Here is a 25,939-nt window from a genome sequence, read left to right as displayed (position 1 = left end):
TTGTTTAATTCAGTAGTGAATAACACCAGCTAAAATACATGGCAACCCATAACTCTGGATATAATTTTACAAGACAAAGCTATTAAGACCAAGACCGCAAAACAGAAAGCAAAACACACAGAAAAAGATATCAAATTCATACCCCAAAATCTGCACATCTTCACTTACTCTGCACTTCCCTAATGGCGTGCAAGAGAACAGGAAACCTATTAAGGACAGTCTTGGATGTTTGTCTTTCAAATAGCCACACAGCTGTAAAAACTGCTGCTGTGCTTCCCTGAAACGATCCTAAATTTCAGTGGGTGGTCTGAGCAGCACAGCGATGGACATGTCACGCTACCATGCGGCAGTGGGTGAACACAGAACGGGGTTTAGTAAGGATGATCAGCATCTCTGCACTCTATTTGTGAAAACCCAGAACCTTCCACAGGTGCGCTCACAGCCACAAAATTAAGCTGTCCCATGCAGTTTCTAGGCACATTAAGTCATCTGCCCTCCCACCCCCTGCAAAACAGTATTTTCATTAAAAAATGACATAAAACTAAACCATACCTGACCCTTCAGTCACGTTTCACTTCTGCTCTGACACTTTGAGCTCTTACCTGGTGCAGTTTTGTAAGACACGGTTCTGGTGGGCATGGGTGGTGCACTCTTTGTAACAGGGCCTGGTGCCATTTGCAAACCCTGCCGCTGCCTCTTCAGCTCCTCTTCTCGTTCCTGGGCAGCTCTGATCTCTTCTTCAATCATGGACAAAGTCCGCTGTTTCCTCGACCGTAACTTGAAAGGGCCCACAGTCACTTCAGGCTCCTGTGTGGCCAGGATGGAGGCAGTGCTCCGAAGCTCCGCTGCCTCTGAATACTTGCTGAAATAGCTGACTTCAGGTCTGCTTTCTTCCACAAGGAATGGCTGGCTGGCTGAGTACATGGGCGACTGCTGCAAACTCTTCCCTTCCCTGAGTCCTGAGTCTTCCTCTTTTGAAGTCTTTGGTATGGTGTCCCTTTTCTCTTGAACTGGTGAAGACACCTGGGGTGGCTCAAACGTTGGGTTCTGATGCTCCTTGGAGGCTGGAGCTGGCCCAGAGCTGGCTGGCTGCTCTTTGGCTGAGACTTCTTTCTCTGCTGGGATTCCCTCTTCCCTCGGGTTTCCTTTCTCCACCTGCTCAGCTATGGCTTGTTGGATGGCGTTTTGAACCAGCAGGCCAGCGTGGTAGTCCAGCTGGTCGTCCATCAGCATGGAGTCTGTCAAGGCAGAGGAGGGCGAGTCACAGCCTGGGTCACTGAAGGACTTGGAGATGCCTTCAGCCCTGCACTCAGCTGGAGTTTCAGCCTGCGGGGTCTGCGGCAGAGAGAAATCCGCTAGCGAGCTTTCCTGCAGGGCGCTCATGGTCTCATTGGAGGCACCGCTGTCACTTACGTTATCCATGCTGAAGTCATTGGAAAGGGTCTCCAAGACAGTGGTGTCCTGAGACCTGACAGACAAGTCATCCAAACCGGAGTCAAGCTCCTCTGGCGGTGAAGAGGCGCTTCCTGACTTTGGGAAGTGATCTAGAATTCCCTGTCCATCATCCTTCACCATTGTGAAGACCGCCCTTGCACTCATGAATTCTCCATCCTCTGCCCACAGTTTTGAGGCTGGTCCAGCTCTGGGGCTATCACTGCAAGGTAAGTCTCGTGCTGTGTCAGCTGTGGTATTCTGAGTGCTTTTGTCATCTTCTGAGCTACAGGAGACTTTCTGTGCTTTGGCGACAGTGGCGCTGTTACCCTCAAGCTGTCCAGTTTGCCCGCACACTGAAACGGGTCTTGTCACGGATGACATCGGCCTGTCCACACACGGAGAATTGAGGCTTTTGTAGAAGGGTTTGACAGAGAACATTTTGGGTGTTACTGACCGCCTTGGTGGGGCCTGACCCTGAGATGGACCTGAATTCTCCATCAACTGGAACTGCTTCCTGGCAGCTGAGAAGTCAATTTGCTCTGTGACAATATCTTCTTTCTTGATACTGACAGGCTCTGGGGATACAAAGGAGCAGCTGACCTGTTTAGGGGATGTTGGTGCTGCACCTTGCTGCTGCTGCTGCCTCTCCTTGCGCTCCTTGTACTTCTTGTGAGACTCCAGATGCTCTTCATCCAGTTGATCCTCCAGGGGCTTCTCCTGAGGAGGGTTCCACCATTTGGCAGCAATGCTGGGGTTCTTCTTGACAGCCTGGCTTTTAATGAGTTCCCTTCTTTCTTTTTCAAGTTCCATCATTTCCTCTGATGGTCTCACTTTGCGGACTCTGTATTTTTCTTTCTCTTCCTCATCTTCAAAGAGCTTTGAGGGCTTTTTTTCTTCATGGAAGGCCCGCAGTTCAAACTTTGCCTCTTTCTTAAGGGTTGTAAGAGTTGTCTCTCCATCCTTAGAGGATCTTCTAGAACTGTTTGAAGAAGTGGGACTTCCTGGCACCTTCAGACTCTCCCTAGTGTCTTCTTTCAGACCACCCAAGGAATGGCCATTGGATTTCAGGTTCTCATCTGTTATATTAGCTTCACATGTCTCAACCTCCAAGGATACCTGCTTGTCTGCTACACTTTCTTCTCTTTCACTAGATACTGACTCTTTATTGACATTAGCAGATGCTCCTGAACCATCCATAACGGAGACTGCACTTGGTTCAGGGGAGGATGTCCCATTAAATGTACTGTCTGCAGCAGAATCACAACAATTTGCCTCCAGCACTTCATCTAGGTATCTGATCTCTTTAGCAACTTCACTGTCCAGAGATTCATGCCTGTCCCTAAGTCCATTTCGGCTGGAAGCAGGCGAAAAGAAGTGGGTTGGATTGTCTGTGGGATGTGGTGAAGCCACTGTGGTGATGCTTTTATGTTCAGAAACTGGAACTTCAATTTCCATTTTCTCTTCCTTTGTAGCAAGCACAGTAGATGGCTCCAAGAAATTGGCACAGTTTTGGTCTCTGTTTTTTCTTAACCTGATGTCATCCTCAGGGATTCTGGAAGATTTCTAAAATAAAAGAGAGAAATTATGAAATCTTAAAAAATGAACACCTAATTTTCTGCAGAGCAAACACCATCTGGAAAACAAATCCTAGCACTTCTTAAAGTTGAGATTAAAGCATTCCCTCAGAGCATGGGAAAGCAAGGCAAGCCATTAACACAAAAAGTAGGAAGCTACCTTACCATATGCTGGAAAAGGTACTAAAACAACAACAAACTTTCATTTAAGAATCTCTCACTTGCTTACCACCCTCACTTTGTCATTATTTCATGCCTGTGTCTTGGTCTGTGACTAGAAATAAACTTTGAATTTCTAAGTTAACAACTTGGCAATTTTGATTCCTCAAAGATTTGCACATGCAGTACACAACACCTATCATCTTGGTACTCCAAAAATGCTTTCCACACCTAAATGAAATTTCATAATGCCTCTACTGATGAAAAGCATTACTGCCTGTGCTTTGTGGAAACAGATACTAATATGCTGAAAGAGTGGGTGACTCACACCAAGTTAGGAAAAATGATGTGGCAATGGTAGGGAATGTTCAATTCTCAGTGCTCAATCCTGGTCATAAAACATGGAGTAGAATTACATGGTGCTGGAAAGACATGGGGTCTTCCTCCATCCCACATGGAAACCTACACACAATTGCACTTGGGAGACAGGAAGCATCTGTAACTCCCACAGCATGAAGAACACCACAAAGAGCATGACAGGGACCACAGTCATGGTATCCTCCCTTCCACTTCTTTGATCTGTAGTGCAGATCTTCTGGATTCATGTTTCTCCCTGATGTGTTGTCTCTGGTCACAAGCTTATTGACATAAATACTATTTATGCTCATGTATTTTACTGGTCAAGCAGCCTAATGAGCTTACTGAAGTCTGAAGGAACTTCTGATTAAGTTGGTAATGCATCAATTAACTTCTCAATAATTCTATACTGCTAAAAGGCAAACCTAATCCACAACACCAAAACCAAAGAGGACATTTTAAACATGGTTTTTCAAAAAGCACTTGCTAACTTCCTAAATAATTATAACCAAAAGTGATACATTATTCCCTTTGACTCAATTTTTAAACAGAAAGGTGGTACCTGAGCTCTCTGCCTGCTTCCCACACGTGTTTCTATGTGTGAGGCGCTGACTTTGAAAGCAAATGGCATTGATCAAACCCCGTGAATTCAGTGGACACCAGCAAGAGCACCATTGTCAAGCTGTCACCCCTGCCTTGCTGTCCCTTATCCAGCATGCTATTAACACACACCACAGCAGCAGATGATGAACAAGGAGCACAATGGCACTTACCAGTGACCTGAACAATCATATTGTCACTGGATTTATACTGGCAGCCAAATGCATTTGACACACCTTAACAAATTACAGTCAGTCACCCAGAAGAGCTCTTTCTAAAAACACTCTGAAAAGCTTTCTGTCTAATTACATAGTTGCACACAGTTGAAGACAATGCTGGCTTCAGCCATCAGATACTTTCTTCCTAACTGTGCTTAAACACCAGGAAAAAAAAAATCTTTAAAAAAAACCCCCTGCTTTTGTCTACATATTTTACTTGACAAACTTCAAACTGGTTTTACTTGCTTCACTTCTTCACTTTGTGTTGAACTTAGAAATATTCCAGCTGAAGTTCATAGCAGTTCTTTTCTTAAAGGATATTGTGTTTTTTATCATTTAAATATTGAAATGTGGCCAGTGTCTTCTTTAGTCCCATTAATGATATATTCAAGAAATGAGATGCTCTGCAAACGAATACAAAGTATAAAAAATGCTTAGTTTGTACAGTAGGCACAGATGGAATGAAAGAATCATGGATAATGGCTCTTTTAAAATGAAAGGGTATTGCTCTTGATTTGCTGGCAGAGCTCCATGTACACAATAGATACTCAGGTGACAGGATTTAAGACTGCAATACCTTTTTGATATTTGGGGTTACATCTTCCCTGCTCGACTTGCTGGTGCAAAAATGAGTATGGTGGCCCCTAGGGCAGTCTGTGCAAAGTCCAGGACTGATAGCTGTCCCCTTTCACACAAACCATGGGTATGAAATTATGCTCCCACTAATATTTGCTTATAATCTGATAGATCAAAGCCACTAGTAGCTTGGTATGACATTGGTAGCTAACGACGTCCTCTGTAGCTTCAAAACCATATCCTGAATGGACAGAAAATCAGTTAATGAAGATGTGCTCTCCTGCCACCAAAACACATCTCCTTGCAGAGCCGAAGGAGCTCTTGCTCCTGTGCTTCTTGTACCTGCACACCATGGAAACATACCTGATTGTCCCAGAGACTGCATTCACTGAAGCAGGTCTGTTTCCACCTCTGCTCTGTGTGAACCACTCCAGTTCACATCACATTTGGATATTCAAGTTCGGTAAGAGAACCACAGGTAGTTTTTTGCCTAAACCTCTTAGCAAGTAAGAGCCCACCCTCTCACCATAGCTGCAACCCATAACTCACAATTAAGGCACATGCATGTAACAGCCTAATCAGGGCGTGCACTTGTGACAGCATGTAATTCTGGAAGTGCATGTGTCTATGCAATTAGTGTGGGACATGTAATTATGTAGCAAAACAGACAATTATGCAGTAAAACCTACGAGAAAACACTGCTTCTTATTGGACGAGCCTTTCTGGCTAGGACTCCAAGCACGGCAGAGGAGCCAGTGAGGATTGCTAGGAGAGGAAAAACAAAATACATTCAAAGGAACCACCCATTTATTTTCCTCAAAACATTCTGCCAGAACCTGGGGACAACTTTGTGAGGTTGTGGCAATAAAAATTATGCTCCAGACACTCCTGCGGGGAGCAGAAATCAATCTACTGATGAATTACTTGAAGAAGAGAACTGAGATAGCTAAAGACAGAAACAGATGGCAAAACAAACCTTTTCAAGACAGTCCAGGCCACAGCACCTGCCCAGGACAACTGAATGGGTGCAGGAAATGGCACATGTTGGGATGAGCCACCATGGGTGGGAGGAGGATTGCAGGAGGTGGCAGTGGGGTACACACAGACCCCCATGCCTCAGCTGCTTGGTGGAAGGAGGAGAGCTTTCCAGGGGGCGGCTTTTGCTCCTCCTTGATAAGCCTGCACCAGCAGCTTTGTATTTGCCACCTACAGGGAGAAGGCTTTTCAAAGCCTGCACCATTACAAAGACCTGTGAATGGGAAAAGGGCTGCATTCAAACCTAATTGTAGTCAGTCACAAGGCATTCACAGTGATGCCCTTAAACTACTCATCTAGACCCAGCTTTTCCAGAAGTTGCTGTTACATTTACACTGTCTCTGAATGCGTGTTCATTTTTGTCTAAGTCAAGATGCAACAGGGCAATTAGTGTCACTTCTACAATGCTGCTGCACTTTAGTAAACTATAGTTATTAGCAGCTTAGAAAATTATTAGCATATTTCCTCTTTGGCTGAATTCTTCATCTACAAAAGTGCAAGTGTTTGGGCAATCAGCTCTTTTAGAAGGAATAAAATGTGGGTGTGCTACTAGCAGGACTCAACAAACGTGCTGCCAGTGCCTTCCTTTGTTTGATGCAACAAAAAATGCCTACAGAAACAAGTGGGAAGAAATCCTTCTGAGTCAGATCAACATTCTTCTGAAGCATCAGTAGCAGTGGTGGGAAGGGAGAGGAAAGGATTAAACAAATAAGAAGTTTCACGGTTTAAAAAAATCTGGAAGTTTCCTTATTGTGGGCTTTTACAATCACTCCAGCCAAGTTTCAAGGCAGCTTTTGATGCTTTTGGTCTCCTGGCTTTGTTAGCACTGCCAACCTTCCATTTCTTTGGCCTTCATATTCTTTTGGAGATGTCCTGTACTTCATTTGCTCCTCCTCCCCCTGCTTCAGCACTGAGTCAGTGTTTTGTTCAACCCTTTCCACTCTTCTCTTCAATCTATTAGGCCCACCACACATCAAGCAGTTTTAGTAGTAAAACCTCATTTGCAGATGGTTTACTGGCTAATCCATACCATCCTTGCTGATGTCAGTCATCTTCTCCCTCTTCACCTACTGTCTTGGCCTGCCTCTCTGACTGTCTTATTTGCAATTAAGAAGGAAGCAAATGATGGATTTGTTAGGAGATTGACTCTGGCAAACCTTCAAGGGAGCAGCTGCTTTCATTCACCTCATCCTTTTGAAGAACACAGTCACCACCTGCACAACAGATGGAGCCAATCCCAAACAATGCAGAGACACAGAAGTCAGCTGAACCTCTGTGGTTCCAGACAGACACCCTGTCCAGAGACAAAACTCCTAGCCAGCAGAGGCATTGCCCCATGCTTGCTAGTGGCAGTAAGTCTTTGCAGAACTCATTTGCTTTAGGACCGCAAGTGTTGCAGTTCATAATGAACCAGAAAAGCAACAAAAGTTGTAAAAAGTGATAGTACCTATCCCTCACAGCCCAGTTCCCTACCACACAACAGGTGCTCAGACAGGTGCCACCATCCCACCCCATCCCAGGGGGGAATGGCAGCCCAAACCACTGCGGCAGCTCCTGTCTCACAATGGCTCCTGCACTCCCTCCCTCCCTCCCTCTCTCAGCAGGGTCTCAGGGGCAGCTGCCACCCCATCTAAGTCCAAACATGTGGTGAACCCCCCTTGGCACAGGAAGAAGAATTTGACAGTGGGAGCCTTTGCACAAAGCAGTCTAAAGAAATGGGCCAAACATCTCTGTTTTAGAAACTACCTATTTGGGTGAGCTAAGAGAAAGCAGTAGCAGGAAAAAAAAGTTTAAAAAGATCCTAGAAGTGGAGGGGAGAAGGGATGAAGATGATGATGTGGAACTCAAGGAAAGAAAGGGTTTATACTCACATTACTTACAGAAACTATATATTTTGATTTAAAAAAAACCAAATCAAAACACACAAAAAAATCCCAAATCCAAACCCAAAGTGTTGTCTTCTTGTTTCCATGCAAAAACACCTTCCTTTTTCATACAGTATTTTATACTGACATCTAAAGGTTTTTAAACTACTAAAGGAAATGTTGCACAAAAACTTTAGAAGTTTTCTCTTAATAAAATAAAATTCAAGTTTCAGGAGAAAAAAAACCTAACCCAACAAAACCCCTCAAATCCTGTTGCCAGATTTTGAATTTAAGACATGTCAGGCACACACTGACACTACGCTGAATAGTTCCATTCCCAACCCTACTTGCACCCAAAAAGCAAAACCGGGCCTGCTCCTCTCACAGTGCATTATACAGTGTCTTCAATACAAAGACTGAAACTGAAACAATATCTGCTTTCTAAAAATGTTTTAGTGTTGAGTGTCACAGTGACATTCTCTGCAAGCAGCTCTCCACGCTCTTCCGTGACTTTTCTGAGGCAGCCAGACAGCACAATATTTTCTTTGTGAAATGCTGGTTTGTCTCCTAAACACTTCAGAAATCACAAGAGTACATTCAAATGCAACAAAAATCAATGCAACTTCGTATTATCTCCTCCTAAGAACCAGTGTCAGAGCTCTTCTGGACTACAGACAGTGATAAGTGATGTGGGGGTACAGTGCCAAACAAAATGCTTATTTGGAGAGTTTGCTGTGTGACTTTTTTCACGTGGTTTTCTATTTCCTTTCTTCATGGTTTAGCAAAAAAGTTGTGATTGCATTCATTCAGAAAACACATGAAAGGCTTTGCAATATTCTATTGGAAATATCCATCTGAGCCACAGGCTTCAGCTTCCCCATGTGATACACTATAAAGCTCTTTTATCAAATCAAACTCCAATCTTCTTTTGCTGCTGTAATAAATTAAAGAGGGATAAAAATGGTTCACGAATTATCACTACTTTAATGATAAACATATATTGTATGACAGGATATTTTAATGATGAGGACACAGTCACTTGATATTGTATTTTTCCATATGTGCCTCTGTAGCTCCAGTATTTTTTTGTGCCTTCAATAGCAAATAGGTGAATTTTTTTCCTGGGTAAGTCAGATCCAAATTTGTAATAAACCTTACTATTTCCTGCTAATGGCAGGGTACAATAACTGAAGAGGTACTCTACTGGTAGGAAACCAGGTGATCTTGCATGCCAGTTATTTTCTCTTGCTTCCTAAAAACACAGATCTGGTCCCTCCATGAAAAATTTTCAACCCTAATAACTAGATGCTACAGCAGCAAGCAAATCAAGTATCTTCCTTGTTTATTGCTTGTGCAGCTGTTGTAAAAAAGCAACAATAAAATGCTGAGTTCTTTTTGCAAAATATTTTAATTCAGCAAAGAACTGAAACTCAACAAAGCACCTATATGGATAAAGTGATTTATACAGAAATTAATATTTAGGGACAAAAGGCCGCTAAATGCTAAGTGAAAAGAAATATCATCTCTGATTAAGAGAAAACAATGCAGAGTTTATTAGAGCGTGATGGTTACACAGCTGGTAGTATGGAAAGCAACATATATTCAAGTGGTGTAGACGCAGATACTACTCTGTGTGGGGCTGGTTAGCTTTGCTATGAAAGCTCTGTTCAGTTTTACATAATCAAGATGGAAATCTGAAATTACAGGAAGCTGTGATTATGCTCTCATAAAGAAAGTGCAGCACTGTTTGGTACTGCCACACTCCACATTCACACCATTTTCAATCAGTTGCACATAGGGAGAACCAGGAGCTTGAAGAACCCAAGAGATCAGTAAATTGGCAAGGATTTCAGGTACCAGAACCTGCAATCAAAAGGCCATTCTCCTCTGCACTGCACTGTTGGCTTCTTGTAATGTAGGTCAACCTGAAAGTGCAGCTGAACTAGAGCAGTAAATGCGTGCAAAAGAATGCATTTCATCCAGAAAAATGTGGTTTTATCATCATTCTCATCAGTTCAAATCACACTTCTGATGCTCCTTTCACCTGCAAAATTATTTCCACCTCAAATGAAAATGCACCAGTAGGTATTATGATTTCTCATGCTGCTTCACTTAGTTCCCTAGGACAGAAAGGACAGCACACTCTGTGTGCAGGCATGGGAAACAAACCAATGCCACTGAGGGACAGCACTGGACTCAAGGTCAATACAAACCACGTTAACGTGTTAATCAAGCGCACCACCACAGATGGTTAGTACTTTTTAACTTTGTTACACATTTTTCCTAGGGCTTATTTTTCCATGGCTTGTGTCCAAAATCTGCTTTTGCTGAAACAAGACTGAATTCCAACAGCTGGGATACTTGATTTAAAGAAGTTGTGGCACTAAGTCACTTCAATTGGTAAATGTGATCTTGTGAAGCGGCCTCCAATGCTGCCTAAGGAAGCACAATGGTCTGCTGGAGAAATAAAGTGCATCCCATCCAACTAACACATATGGAACATGGCACAGTTAAAAAACTGCCCACACTTGGCAGGCAATTCAATTAATGACAAAATCCTTGGGGAACAGAAGGAGAATTTCTTCTTTACAACTGAAGGTCACAGAATGAGGTCCTGTACCATTGCACTTACAGAGACCACTTGGCCAGGCTCCCCACTCAGCGGGTGCTGGTGCAGCTGAGCTAAGGGCTTGGCTGTTTAGCAGCACTCTCACACTCAGCCTCTGGTTTGATGTTAAATTAAAGAGGAGAAATCCCAGGTGAATAAGGAAAGAGAAATATTCAGCTTAACAGAGAGCCTAATACTGATACTGAGTTGAGCAGAACATGACTTCTGAATGCATGCATGAAAAATCAGTTTCACAAAATGCTGCAGCTGAAATCTGCCCTGCACATGTCGGGGATGGAACAATTGCTCTGATAAAGCATGATCTAATCCCAGCGGGGAGGGGAAAGGACGCTAAACTAAGCCTTGCTCTTAATACTCTCTAACCCATCTAGATAATGTCAGCACAAGGAAAGAGTGACCTTTACGGTCGCTTGCACGAAAAAGGATAGAGACAAGGGGAAAATTCCTTAGTCCTTTCATTATGGGGCACAGGGCTTCTGTTCAATCTAAAGAATGAATCTACAACTCTCCTATGTAAATGAGAGGGCTCGAGAAAAATACTGGCATGTTAATAATTTTGGTGAATAAGAAAGGGACCTCCTGAGGAAGGAATTTAGGTTAGGCAGGGGCAGGAGGAAGGCAGTAAACGGAGACAAAAGGCCATGCAGTTCACTTGCTCTCTGAACAGGTATTATGGTTGCTAGGAAAACCTTCTTTAATATATATTAGGAACAGAGATAATCATGCCTTAAACAAACAAATTTTCAGACTTTCTGAGATGTATCAGTATTAAAGTCTTCTGAAGATACAGTCTTTCAGCAGCTGGTACAATTCGGTAAACATTTCATAAATGGCAGCCTAACCTTCAATTTCTGAAAAAAGATACATGATTTCTATGCTGCAGTTCTTTGACCATTTACCTTCAAGGGCAATAGAGTAGGAATTGAATGCTTTAACTGAAACAACCACCTACAAACCTTTGCCAATAAAGACTAAGATTTTTCACTTTCAAGTCTCTGTTTCACAAATGTTAACGGTTGGAGGTCATGCTGCTTTAAACTATTTTCTAAAGCCTAATTAATACTTGCTGTACTTCTGAAAGGCATGGCTGTTCAATACCTATTGGAGTTTGACAAGACTGCTGCCACAGAGGCTATGCTGGACTAATGGAACAAATTATGCTCAGAAATGTAAGGCCAAACATCTGTTTCTCTGACAGCTGAAGAAAGTTAAGAATTATCGTTGATGCACTGTCTTTATCAGTAGGACTTGTTAGAGCTGCTCTCATCCATTAGATTAAGACTCATCACAGGAAAATCTCCTTAAATGAAGGTATGCCTACGTAACTGTGCTTGGTGCAGTGTGTCTCACCCAGCGGCAGCCTGCTCTGCCCGGAGTACAAAGAACAGGGCAATGTTTATTCACTGCAAGCAGCGAGTCTTGGGAAGGTTACAGTCTGAGGCCTCAACCAGCCAGCAGGCTTAAGCACTCTGCAGACTGCTTTCTTCCCAGTTTTTCAAGGAAATGGAATTGTTTTAAAGCTAGAGACCTCTAAAACGCTCTGTTGCGAGAGAGCATGTAGCTGCTTGAAAAGGGCCCTATGTAGAATTAGCTCTACCCAAAATGTATTTTAGGCTGCTACCTCCAGACCCAGGCAAAAGCCTGTAACAGGAACATTATAAAAAGAAAACTGAAAGGATATGAAAAAAGAGGATATCTAGCCTAGAACTAGCTCAAAAATCATATTATGTAAGTGAAGAGGGGGGAAACATGATGGTGGTGCAAGGATATAACTGAAGTCTGTGCCATTAGCTGTGTTACACACACAAGTGGGAAGAGAAGCCACTTCCAACAAGAGCGGCACACAACCTCCCCTGCCTGAGTCGTGCTCCCCGCTGTGTCACCATGCCCATTCTCCATCAGGGAACTACCACACAAAAATGCCTTCACTCTCAGTCCCTTTTACCAGAAACAGATCATGGGGAAAACAGCAATTGGAGATTTTACACAAGAGCCAAAACCTTGTAACTCTAGTGGAGTGCAGTTCGCAGGGCTCTCCCTCTAAGGGCATGCATGTAATTTCATTTTCTGGACAGTGCATGTAGAAAAATCCCGCTTCAAAGATACATGTCTACAAAACGAAATTTGTTATCATTAAATGATGAACCCAATATAGCCAGGATGTTTGACTTGGACCTATCATTTCAGTGGAATTTGACGTACCATTTCAGCAATTATCCAGCAAATAAGTAGTATTTAACAGCAAGTCGGACTACAGAGTCCACAAAACAGTTTTGCTAGTGAGAGGCCAAATGTGTACAGTCTGTAAAGAAGGAGGATGTTGCTAAATTCTCCACATGCCATTGCTGTCCCTAGGCTATAAATAGGACATACCATGTGAGTTTGGGGTTTTGAATGGTTAGCAACTTCATCTGTGCTTTGCACAAAATTACGCACTTCAGTCATCTCACTATTTCCTGCAGGAGAATATTTCATTGAAAGTGAGACTTGCACAGGCTGGTTTTTTTAAATTCCTTGTTTGGGGAAAGTAGTTGAGAAATCCCTGAGACATCTCCTTTCAGCACCTACCACTTCCCATCCCTCTGCCCCTGCTTCCCTCCCCTCTTCCAAGCAAAAACTCATTACTCCTTTTCCTGCTGAAAAGGACCTAATTAAAATGACCTACAGCACATTTGGACTATATTAGGATATTATTTGATTAAGGTGTTCATTGCTTTCTCTTTGGGCACGTGGAGGAAAATGTTATTAACTGAACTGGCTATTCCAGCTCAAACTGCTCTGCTTTAAAACTCCTTCAGATTGCCAAGTCCCTCAGATGTGGGTTCATTTTTACCTAATTACAGAAAATTAAAATAAACAGTGGTTAATTCATTTAATGTTAGCAAAATCCCTAAATACAACTAAACTGTCATATTAATAGTTGCTATTGTATTTCTCAGACAATTTGCTATTTGATAGGAAATGCTTGCTTGGAGCTATCTTAAACAGTCATAAAAAGGCTCGACATTAAACAGCAAGCAGCACCTCACATTTCTGTAGAAACACAAGTTTGACGCATTCTACATCAAATTGCTTTAGAGAGGGAGGAAGACTAGATATTCTCAAAAGAGTATTTGTTTACTAGCATATCACACAAGCAATAGCTTGGTTTTCAGTATTTTAACTGACTGCATGAGACTTCAGCTATGGAGTCTGTCTACCTAAAAGCCAAAGCACAGACTAGTAGGAGACAGCAAGTCATCTTGGCTTTCAGATGCTTTCGCCTAAAATACCCTTCCTCATTTCTCAGGAGTTAAAGAATGTGCTATCCTGGTGCATGCACAGAGATATCAACTAAGTGCCACAGCACACATCAAATGCCCTAAAACCCAGGAATGCTGTTGCTGCTAAATGTGACTGCTCACAGTACTATGCCTGATTTCCTCCAGAGTTAAACAACTAAAAGATGAAGCTGAACAGACACTCTGAAAGCATCTTTATGAACTGAAATTTGCTTTAGTGTCAAGAAGAGTAATACACTCAACTAGTGAGAAACATACCCCTTCAGAGGAACTAAACACTGAAGCCAGAAGACTTTGCAAGTGCTGTCTGAAGAACATAGACATCAAATGTGCTGCGTGGTTCTCCTAGTTATCACATGCACAGGATGTACAAAAGTATATTTTCTCCTGAGAATCAATATCCTCCTGTATTAAGTCTACTAGAAAGTTATAAATTTCACTACTCACAATGAACAAACCAGCTACAATTCAAAGAATTTCACAAGTATCACCTGGTAAAATGCCACTTTAAATACACCTCCCAATATAGAAAGATAAACATTAAATTTGATAGATAATGTGTGGCAGGTCAGAAACCTTAGCTTGCCTTTTCTCTCTGCTTCTGTAAACTCTGAAGCAAACTCCAAACATGCTGTTTTCCATAAAGACCTTAGCTTTTTTTGGCTTGTTAAATCAAATACCTTCCCCAGCTCATTACCGTACTGTGATGTCACACGCTAAGGGAGACCTGGTGTAAAAAAACCCATAAGCCCATAACCTCAGTCTATTCACACAAAGAGAGTCTTTTACAAGGGAAAATGCCAGCTCACACTCAGAAGGAGCATGACTTCACTTAAACTGTAATAGAGCCACCTCCTTAGAGATACTTTCAAAAGCACCATGGTGGCAAGAGACCTCTTTTCAGGTAGCATAAGCAGGAATTTACTGTTGTAGGCTTTTTGTGGGTAGGTTTGTTTGCGATTGTTCTTTTTTTCTTGGTTTTTGGGTATTTTGCTGTTGTTGTTTTCGGTAGTTTTTTGGGAGGGGGTTTGTTGTTGCTGTTTTTGGTTTTTGGTTTGGTTGTTGGTTTTTTGTATAATTTTTTTTATGTTTTTCTCTTTTTTTAGTTTAATTTGGGTTTTGTTTTGGTTGTGGGTTTTTTTTTGGTGGGAGGGGGCAGGCTGGAAGGGGGCTGGCAGGGAGAGTCACAACTCAACAATACAGCATGTGGCTGGCTTAGTACTAAGAAACAGCAATTAAATGAAGGGCTGCTGTGAAAGACACAAGCTCCAAGTGGTAATTACCAGTAATTTTTACCTATCACAAAACAAAAAAAGGCTTGGGCTGAAATGTTAATGGAAGCACTTAGGCCACCTTTCGTAAGCAGTTTCAGAAGACTCAGGTCATGGCAGAGGTGTACAGCTTGTATGAAAAGTACCAGCCATACGGAAAACAACTGGATACAAGGAATGCAAAAAAATCCTCAAAACACAAACAAACAAAAAAAAACCCCAACCAAATTTAGAAGGGTGAAGGAGAAAACAGGCAGAACTTTTTGAACAGCACTGTACCAGTTCATTACTGCTGCCTGCGGGCTAGTGACATTTGAGTACCCTTGGATTAAGTTTCCTGGAAGCTTGATAGTTTAAGGTAAAAACATGAGCTGTGCTGACCAGACATCCCCTGCAAAGGCCCTCTGGATTTTGGGTTAAAATGGCTTGAATTTAGGGTCACGCATGATGCTAAAAATGACATATCTCAAGCAAATTTTACTCACTTGAGGAATTACGTAAAACTTGCTTTCTTACTTCTAGGGCATCAGCAAAGGGAAGGCACAGCCATTCTTTACCAGCAATGATGAAAGTGACATTTTTGATAGGAGAACCCTTGAAGGCAGTGGTAGCTCATTTCACCAGATGCTCCACAACCTGCCTGAGCCACATAAAATGAGGCATGTCAAGCCTCTACATTTTTAAAATGGGTAGTAAGAAACTCTTTCTCCTTGTCATCTGTTGAATATATCTATGAAAGAGAATGTAAATAAGAGTCTCAACAGAAAGGAAAAAAAAAAAAAACAAAAACAAAACCCAACAAGAAACGGCACTCAACATCCCTGTCCTAAACTAAGAGTGGTTTTGGTGAGCCTAAAGTGACAGGAAATATTGTGTGCCTTCATATAACACTTCCCACACTGTGCACAGTAGAGGGATATATATTTTAATGTACAGTTACAGATTTTACAATGTTAGCTATTTTATTCCCTTGGATCATCCCAGAATTTTACACTATGAAGAGGGATAAGTGTCTCCCAGAGAAATAAAATACTCTATTTAAATAGAGTGCAAACATTTAAAATGCAATTTCTATAGCTGATTACTGATTAAATACGAAGTTTAGGTAACCTTGCCTCATCTGTGGTCACTGAAGGAGCAGAAGGTCACAAGATATTTATCTTCTGTACTCTCCCTGACACCAGGTGTCTAAAGCCCCACATGCCTGGGAGGTCACTGGAGGACAGAGCTGTAACTGGAGCACTCCCCAGGTGTGCAGGAGATGGAGCTCAAGACCCTTCTTTGATAGAGACTCATGGGAATTGTCCATTTGACATGCAAATGCTCCGTTTTCACTGAACCCGAAAGGAGTTGCACTATGTAATTTTTCTTTTTTTAAAATGGCCTGTTTCTCATATCAACTAGTTTTGGAAAATATATTGGTATATTGCAAGAATGAATGAGCTAAATGGTAATGACATGTGTCCAGCAGAGCAGTGTAGCTTAGTAGCAAAAGCAGCAGACACACCCTGCTAAACCCTTTTCTGCTATACCTGGGTTCAGATAAACCAACAAGGTTTTTCCTCTCAGGAACTCAGACTCAGACTCACCATTGCCATCAATTTAAAGTAAGTTGGGGTTTCTCTTATTTTTTGTTGTTTGGGGTTTTTTCCCCCTTAAAGCATCAGTCCCACCCAAAAGAAACCAAAGTTTATTAAAAAAAAATTGCAGAGTTCTTGGTTAAAACAAAAAAAATTTGAACAGAAACTTGAAACAACTGAATGATCAAGAAACAAATAAGAATTAATAAACTAACTCAAAGTGGTCCAAGAATACTTTAAAATTATTCCTTTTAACTTCAGAATGATTTCTTTTAACTTCCTGAAGTGCAGAGACTCTTGACATATCTGAATTTTTAACCAACTCCTCTGCATGACTATAAGCAGTATGCCCCTGGGTCCCTTACATCATGCCATACTGAAATGAAGTAAGTCAGCAAAGATTGAAATGTTTTTCTCTCCTAAAGATTCTGGACTGGTATCAGAGGTCCACTGAACAATCAGCCATTATTATCTTCTAGAGACATCAAGGGCAAGATTACAAGAGGCAGCGTGCTGGCCTCAGTGTGTGGGGAAAAAAGGACCCTTACAAAGTGATTTACCTGCTTCAGACCCTAATCTTCCAAATTTGCAGCATAAATGCACATTATATCCAAGGATTATGGGTTTCATGTCTAAATCTGCATGTATGTATTGTAAGTGTAAGCAGGCAAGTCCTATTTATTTTTTCTGCAGATCTGAGGATCCCCAGACCTGCAGCACATGGAATCCTGCTTCTGGATGGCCACAAGGCTGCTCTGTGCATGCCAAGAGGCCACCTGTGGAGGCAGGTGAGGTGTGTAAAGCAAGAGCTCAACCAGTAAAAACAAATTATGCAGGTGGCACCATGTTCTCTGCCAGGGCCTTCACTCGGGGAGGCGTCTTTGAGCTGAAAGAGCCCTCCTCAGTGAACCTTCACAGTGCACGATGAGGCACCGAGCGCAGGGCACGGCCTGTGCTATGTTTCTGGGAGAGGCCATCCCAGGTTTCAGCAGAAGTTTTCAACTCATGGTTTAGGTTCGACACAAATTCTTTTAAAATGTGGCAGCACCAGTGATCTGCAGCGTTGTATCTCCTGATTAAGTAGTAACAAAATTACAGCATTCACAACCCCTTTCAGCTACCTCAGGCCACAGACGCTTATCAGCCCAAACACTTCGCACACTGGAGGTAATTGCATGACTCGAACTACAAGGCTCGTTGCTACAACCTTGTAAACAGCTAATTCTGCTCTTTTAACATATGGGAAAAGGGAGAAAAAGAAAAAAGGGGGGGAAAAAAAGGGCGAGGGAGGAGGAAAAGAAGAAGCGTTCCACTTTATGGAAAGTATACACAAGCTTAACATAAATAAAACAAACAAATCCTCTTGTGCATCCCTTTCCTGTTCAGGGAGTAAATACCCTACCTCATTTTCTGAGTCTGTTGGACTAGCATAGCATCCTCACATGACTATTAAATACAAGATGTGCAATTGCAGAAGAAAAAACAAGTATGAGAACTCTTCCCTTACCTTCTTCTGTATCAACATACCTCATTGGAGGAAGTGTTATTCCTCTCCTCTGTGTGACAGCAAAGCTGCCTGCATGTGAGGGAAGGTCTGATGAGCCCAGAGCCACCATATCTGCACATTATTTTTAAACTATAATCTCCACAGACATCTCTATCTGGGACTGTAAAATGAAGAATGCCCTAGACGCCTGTCTGCTTGAAGCAAAACTGGTGCTTAAGCCTACAACTGCTAGAGTTCACTAAACATTTTAATGCTGTTCCGTCTCATTTTTAATACTTCCTCTAGAAATCTACCCTTACCAAACCAGTGAAGGATTAATTATGGGTGATGAACCTTATGGGTGGTGAACATCTGAGGGCATCCTGCATAAGGGACCAAAGTAAAACAATAAAGATACAGGGCATTTGGTAAGGCTTTTAATGCCAGCCTGCCACTCGCTGGTTTGGTGCTTTTTCACTTTTAAACAAATTGCTCCACTCCCCAGACTTGTCTCCAGGTAAAACATTTCAGACCTCACGGCATGGCTCCAGCACAGGGAAGAGATGCAGGGAGCTCATCTCATGAGAGGGAAGGCAGCTCCTGAGCAGGTGCCCAGCAGATGCCAGTCTGAGCATGCTTACTCACAAGCTGATTTTCAGTCTTTGGCAGAGACAGCTCATAGCAGCAAGGGAAGGCAGTTTGACAGAATTCCTTTTTGCAACAAAAACTTTTAAAAAATAAATAGTTTTCTTGGATATTTCCTCATGTTTAAGGGGCTATTTGAAAACAAGCAATTACAAAGAATTTAATCTGGTGAGCAATCTTAATTGTTCTTCCTCCTCCTTCCAAGGAAATCGCACACTTTAAACTCAAAGGCCAGTTTTATTTATTTTATGAGTACAAATTGGCTCTGTCCGTTCAGTTTCCCCTGGTGCTGTAACCAGGCCTCCTGTTCTTAAAAAGAAGAACAGTATGAGACAACCAGTACGAGACAGAAATAAAAACAGTTTCTGAGATAGGTGGTACGAACAACACGCTCACTGCTCAAACCTCTCCCTTCCAGAGAGTATCCCCCACCTGAAACTCACATTTCAGATAAAGTCTTCACTGCTGCTGTAGCAGCAGGAGAGAGAATAACTGCTCAGCATGAATTACCCAAGGATGGCCACCAAAATAAATTACAATAGGAAATTGTCACATTAAACCTTGATGGGGGAGCAGAGGGCTCTTACATTTCACTAGTGCTTTGCATTTTGCAGTGAGGAGGTGCAATGCAGTTGCTTTTTGCTGCTCACTTTCACAGGGAAGGGGTCCAGTGCCGGGCTCTGATGCTGCTTACTGTCAGGGCCATGTCTTCTTATGACAGAAAAAGACTACAGATTCTTTGGGAAAAAAATGCTCACACCGGCAGCGTGTACTTGTACTTATGTGAATGTCTAGTCACACTGGCTGCTGGGTTAGGTAACATAAGCAGGAAACCTTTAACCCTGGTGAAAACGAAGAGTTTGCGTTCAACTCAACCCAAAGAATACCTGGAGGCTCTCTCTCCATGCCATTGGGATTGAAATTTATTTCCAATGCTAAAACTGGTCTTCATTCATATTTCTATGCAGAACAGGTAACACTTCTTAAATGATGTGTTCACACTTGACTGCTCTGGAAACTGGGGCTTTGGGGGCATTCTCCATTCAGAAAAGAAGTGGCACATGGCATGTTTACTGCCCCCAGCACAGCAAACATAAAATACCTTGTCAAAATTACCAGGGATGGAGCAATAAATGCCAATCAGCTGAGAATGCTTTGTGTCATGAAAAGATGAGAGCAGGAAAAACAAATTGGAAAGATCATACAGCATCCCACATCTTTTCCTCAGATACTGACACTTAATTTTTAAGGAGCTATTCATCTCCTTACCTGCTCTTGCACACAAACAAGGAATCTGAAATGAAAAATTACTTAAGTTTGCTGCAAGGCCCTTAGAAGGGGAAAGACTTCCTCTCGTCTCTTCTCCACTTTTTCAGTACCTCTCAAAAGCACTGTCTTACCCACAGGCTTTAGTTGTGGGTACTGAGGCGGGTGAAAATTCCACAACCTGTGACATCACGTGCCAACACCCGCTGTGATTCCTGTAGCCATGTACCACAGTAAACTCTTCACTCTTCTGAGGTTTAGAAGTCTAAAGCTGATTTAAGCATCTCTCACTGGAGGGGTACGCAAGCAGAGAGTGCCTCCTCAGTCTTCAAGGGGAGATAACCCAAGCTGGCCTGACCTACCCTCACAGTAGGATACGAAGCCAGCCTGCACCTCTAAAAGCCATCTTCAGCTGCTCCATGCGGGGACACAAAAGGGTAACTGAGCAATCCTCTACCAGCTGCCTGATGGCAATGGTCCTGTGCAGGCTCTTGCCCCTCCCTGAACACAAGAGGCTTCCTCTGGCATGATTTTAAATGTTGTTAGCACTTCAAATGACCTGTCATCCTACATGCTGAGCCTGTTTCTCAGGCAAACACAAAAGACAAGGAAAAATACCCAAAACCAAACCAGTCCACAACCAAGTAGTTAAAACAAGCAATTTATTGTGGTAGCAAGCAACCCGTGCCCAGCATTTGTTTTGATTTGTTTAGATAAGGTGGCTGGAAACAAAGATCCTCAGGAATTTTGAAAAAGCTGATAGAAAAATGTTTGTTTTAAAATAGAACAAAGTGTTTAGGTAACTCCCAGGCTCCTAGTCTTGCAAGCTGGAGTTATGCTAGGTAATTTCTATTAATTCAGCCAAAATCTAAAGCTTTTTAACTCTGGTGCAATCTTGCAAAGTTACATGTCCTGCACAGGCAAAACAGAGGAATGTTCAGAGTTATGGGAAGCATAATTTCTTTAATGTAGTCAAACTTTCTCCTATATGGTGCTCTTCCAGATGCAGAGCTGCTGTAGCTTTGAACAGACACATTACTTTTAACTAAACACATAGACAGAAAATTAGAGAGATCTCAACAGTCTGGAAAAAAACCAAACACTTATTTGCAACAACAGCACGCACTGCTATTTGCCATCTACCTAAAGTAGACCAGTAAGAAGCACAGGACAGCTTATCAACATAAATTGATTATGACCAGTCTATTACAAACCAAGATTAACACTACAAAATGTCAAACATCCCCAAGCTTAGAAAATATATGTGTATTTCAAGTTGCATTTAATGCTTCCTTTGCTGTAATTACTCAGCTGTTATTTTGTCTACACTTAATATTGGCAAATTGGTCAAAACACACCCAATTTTGTTCTACAAAATTCACTGGTTTCATTAATAGGGTAGCTTTTTTTTTTTTTTTCTTAATAGGGTAGCTCTCTTTATGTCACAACAACAGTTGCAGCAATAAAATTCCTTCATGTCAGGGAAAAGACCCTCCAAATTTTTTTCCCCTGATTTCTTCCCTCTCATCCCAAACCCTGAACTTGCTGCCCTTTACCATCATCCAGCACCAGCAGAATGTTCAGAGGGAATCCTGCACAGCACCACGACGGTGCTGCCTGGCCAACTGATGTTACGTTTCTCCAGTGACAGGCAGCAACTTCTGAGTCCAAACTTCGCCAGAGAATTCTGCGTTTTCCTTGAAGAACTGCTGAACACAGCTTAGGAGGTGCAGGCAGGCTACTTCTGGTTGAAAAACACAGCTTAAGCTCATTTAAAAAAACCTTCAAGAAATCCATATTCTTGATTTCCTATGATTCCAGACAGATGTGGGAAAGGCAAATACAAGGAAGATGTCTACTGGTCACAGCTTAAGTCTTAGACATACATCTGTTGCCAACACAGAATTATGCCATCCAGCAGGGCTTCACACCAACGAAGATAAGAACTGTGATGCTTAATCAAATGAGCAACAACATTTCAGGAAATGTTAAGGCATCTTTAACTACAAGACAAACACAAGCATGCATTCCCTGATTACAGTGATTTTCTAGCCTTTAGAGGCAATTACTTAAATTTTTCTAGTAGTGGGTTACTGATAAGCTTGTGTCAAGGCACTGTCTTATCTTCCAAGTCATTATAAATTCCCTCTACTGCTCCCTGCTATAACACTAAACTTCACTGAATTGATGGCAATGAGCAAAGAAGTGTAGATACAATTGCAACATAATATCCTACATAAATTCAGTATTAAAACCTAGCTCAGTCTTCAAGAAAATAATTGATGAATTAATAATAATTGATTTCTCTCTCAGCAAGTGAAATGCAATACAACCACAGGAATTCCCCTGAAATTTAGGATCCCCCCTGAAATTTCACTGCTTTTTGAGATATGACATTTAAGCTAAATAGGAGAGAACAGGAATGAGCTTGCTGACAGCAAATGCCCTGAAACAAACACCATGTCCCACTACAAGCATATTCTTCCTGACGCAGTAATATTTTCTTATTTAAAAAAATGCCGGGTTGGAAACATCTGAACTGTCTTTCACATTTTGGCAGGGGAGATGAAGAAGAATGCTGAAGGAGTTTTACCATAGCGAGGCAGAAAGCCCTCATAAATACAGGACATACCCAAGAAGCACAACTTGTCCTAGGACAACACAGATGTGCTCAAGTTCACAAAAATGGAAGAAAAGGTAAGGCACTCTGAAAGTCAAAACATGTGCATGCAGGTTTGCACATACCTAATCCTGAAGTCTGTCTGAGGCCGTGAAACTCATGGGCACTTTATAGGAAATATCAATCTGAATAACAGATGCATAATATCAAAACCTTGTTAAAGAGAGGGCTATAGATCTTTTACTTGTGCAATAACTGATTAGTTATTAGAGTATGTGGAAGAGCCTCTTTTTATTGATAAGAACATTAAAAGATTTCTTAATGAAATTTTTTAAATTTTTAAAAAATATCCTCCTGCAAATTTATTTCTCCTCATTTAAGAACTGATGGTGAAGAGCTCTCTGTAAATCTGTATTCTTGTGTGAAACAGAGATAGCCTACTGGGCAGTGTTGCCATATTTGTCAGTTTCTTGTCCTTAGAACTTCAACATATGAATTAGGCACCATACACAGGCAGTGCAAATTGTCAAGTATTGACAGACCTCAAATCTTACTACACAAATACAGTGCTACTGGTTGATAGTTTACTAATCTCAGAATTATCTGGGGCAGCTGTTTTGACTGTTTACCTTTTCTCTTTTCTTTTCTTTTCTTTTCTTCAGGGTTGATTTTCCTTCATTCTAAGACTTGCCTACATCTTTTTCTTTTGCCAAGACAAAAGGGCATTGCAGAAGCCCTAAATGTAGTGTGAATGCACCTTGTGTACACACAATGCTCACTATGAAGCTCTCCATATATCGCTAATGCTCATTGCCTGTGTTTGGCAGACGAAGAAATTGCAGTTGTGGCAGTCTGCACTGCCTGAAGCAGGAGATGAGAAGACAGCCAGTGGCTCCCTGGCTGCTGGAGCCCACCCTCCAAGCGCACTGCCCATCAGCGTGGGGCATGAGCACTGGCGCACTACTGCAAGCTACACCTTCACGTCACATTAATGAAGAGGTTCACCACTTGCCAGCTGTGTGGCAGACCCTGAGACGACAGTCAGCGACATGAGGCCTCCCCTCATGCCACTGACTGCGCAGTTTGGTCACTTCAGAGGAGCTTCCTCTTGGCCAGCCTAGAGTCCCACAGATGGGGCACATCTACCAGAGGCCTTCTTTGCTCCTTCACTGCTGAGAGACAAACAGCAGCTGCTGCCTCTTGGAGACAGGAGAACTTGGAATTATGATTACCTATGTTAACTTGTGTGTTTGAAATGTCTCTTTTCTGAGGTTTTTTTTCCAGAATGCTTTCTCTTCCTTTTATTGATCATTGGTTTTCTTCAAGCTTTCTCTTCAGGAACAGCTGTCCCTGTTCTATCCACCACCTACTTGCATCTTGATGAAAAGGGTTGTGCTAAATGCATCAAGCAACATTCCTTCCACGTAGCATCTTGTAATAGCAATATCCTGTGGTTTGAGCCCATTCCTCCTTCCTCTGCCCAAGCTCACTTCCACTGAAGTTGTGTGTATGGATCCCCTTGGAACATAATGCTGAAACACAGCTTATCAACTGCCCAGCAGACCTCCTGCCTGGCTTTTTCCAGGTGTTTACAGATCAGTCTCTCACTCTAGTCAAACATCAGCATTGAGGCATTTGTTTTTAATTCCCTCCTCCTATTACAATAATAGCAACAATAAAACCAATCCATAATGATTTCCTGGGCTCAAGTCAACTGCTCAGCAAATTAGGGCTCTAACAATGACAAGAATGCAGGGTTTTGGAAAGCAATTGCAAATGTTGTTCTAGCCTGTGTCCCCTGTTGACAGCTGTCTGTAGGAGCAGTGAGAGGCTCTCTGCTGCAGCATACACTTGGGAATTGCAGTAATCAAACCCGCATGTAGAATGAGCTCGTTCGTCCCTTCCTCTTTCTGGCAAACATATTACCTATCTATCTATCTATCTATCTATCTATCTATCTATCTATCTATCTATCTATCTCCATATGTCTAGAGGGAGACAGACAGGAAGCAGTTCCCTGTGGTAACTCTGTGAGGCCAGAGAATGACTTTATGCTGAGCTTTATTCACATAAACCTATGCACATACTATCTCATGGCAAATTCTAAGCCAAGGAAAGGCTGCCCAGCTCAAAGTGTCTTCCCAACCTATACTCCTGTATGAAAAATTGCACAGAGGCAGCTGGAGAAACATGGGATGGTACTGCAATTTCATATATTAAAGTATGCAATCTGGAAAGTGCAGGCAAGAAGAAATCCATAAGACATTCTGTCATTCTTTTACAGGGATGATAGGCAGAACACCACCTTGCATATTTCTAACCCCACCATACAAGTACCTCCAACCACACTGTAAGCACCTAGGTGTTTCACAATGTTCCAGGAAATAACCTTAATTTCACAGAGTATTCTCAATCAATATTTTAAAAAATATTTTCTGTAGCATATCGCCCTTTTAGTCCATTTTACAAAACCATAGACATTCAGCCGTTAAGGCAGTCATCAAACTGGGACAACCTAAACTGGGAAAATACCTGAAAAAACAACTCACATTAAGCAGCATGTCAAATATTTGACTCACTGCAAGACTTGTGAATTAGATGCCAGGGCATTAATGCCTTAGTATGGCACTGTACCCAAGACGCTGTAAAGGCTCTGAGATTTTACCTGGGACCTGCTGGTGAATGATCCTGTGACAAGACCGCCTCTCCCTCCAGTGTAGCCATCCTTTCCTGCAATATATGGCATAAACTGGCCCAAAATGTCACACAAAACTCTAACATGGCTCAGGAGGAAAGGCAGAGCAGCTTCAAACTCTGGGAGGAAGAGCTGGATTACCACTCTGTGAATTACGTGTGGAGCATTACCAGCTGGGAGGTAGCCACCAACAGGGGAAACCATGCAACCACTCCCATTCTAAGACTGTTACTCTAGCATGAAATTCTGACAAATTTGTCCATTTGTCCTCCCCCACAGACAACCCTTCTTCACACAACCACAGGAGGGCAAGGATGGCTTGTCAGTAAAAAACAGTGAGGGGCTTGCAAGAAATTTCTTATGACAGCTGTCCTTTGTCCACCAAACTGAACACTCACACTGCAATCAGTCCTCTTTTGGGGTTTTGTGTTGATCTTCCTTCCTTCCACAGCTGAACAGAAACCCTTAGAAAAGGGCAACAGGGTAACCATGGAGTACCCCAAGAACACCATCTGCCTTTCCATGATAACAGCGTTAGACCATGGTATCAGCTTCATTTTTATTTCTGTTGCTTCTTTGAACAACTGGGCAGTAATCATGGCTTTAGCTGCTGGAAACAGTTAACATCAAGATTTATCTTGCATTATT

The 25,939-nt window shown here is 42.2% G+C and overlaps 1 protein-coding gene across 6 annotated transcripts in view; it reads right to left on the bottom strand.

Moving 5' to 3' along the window:
* The window catches only part of PALM2AKAP2 (PALM2 and AKAP2 fusion), a 266,500-nt gene that overhangs the window by 16,376 nt on the left and 224,185 nt on the right, over nt 1-25,939 (bottom strand). For all 6 annotated transcript variants that reach the window (XM_054281676.1, XM_054281727.1, XM_054281691.1 and 3 more), the window contains one exon: nt 603-2,997. In XM_054281676.1, the coding sequence (XP_054137651.1) occupies nt 603-2,997 (2,395 nt within the window). The remainder of the gene's footprint in view (nt 1-602; nt 2,998-25,939) is intronic.

This window comes from Melozone crissalis, unplaced genomic scaffold (genome assembly GCF_028551555.1).
Source record: "Melozone crissalis strain CALT ecotype California unplaced genomic scaffold, PUWL_Pcris_2 ptg000005l_1, whole genome shotgun sequence".
Taxonomy (NCBI): Eukaryota; Metazoa; Chordata; class Aves; order Passeriformes; family Passerellidae; genus Melozone; species Melozone crissalis.
Note: the sequence above shows the minus strand (reverse complement) of the source record. Positions and strands in the feature narration are given on the sequence as shown.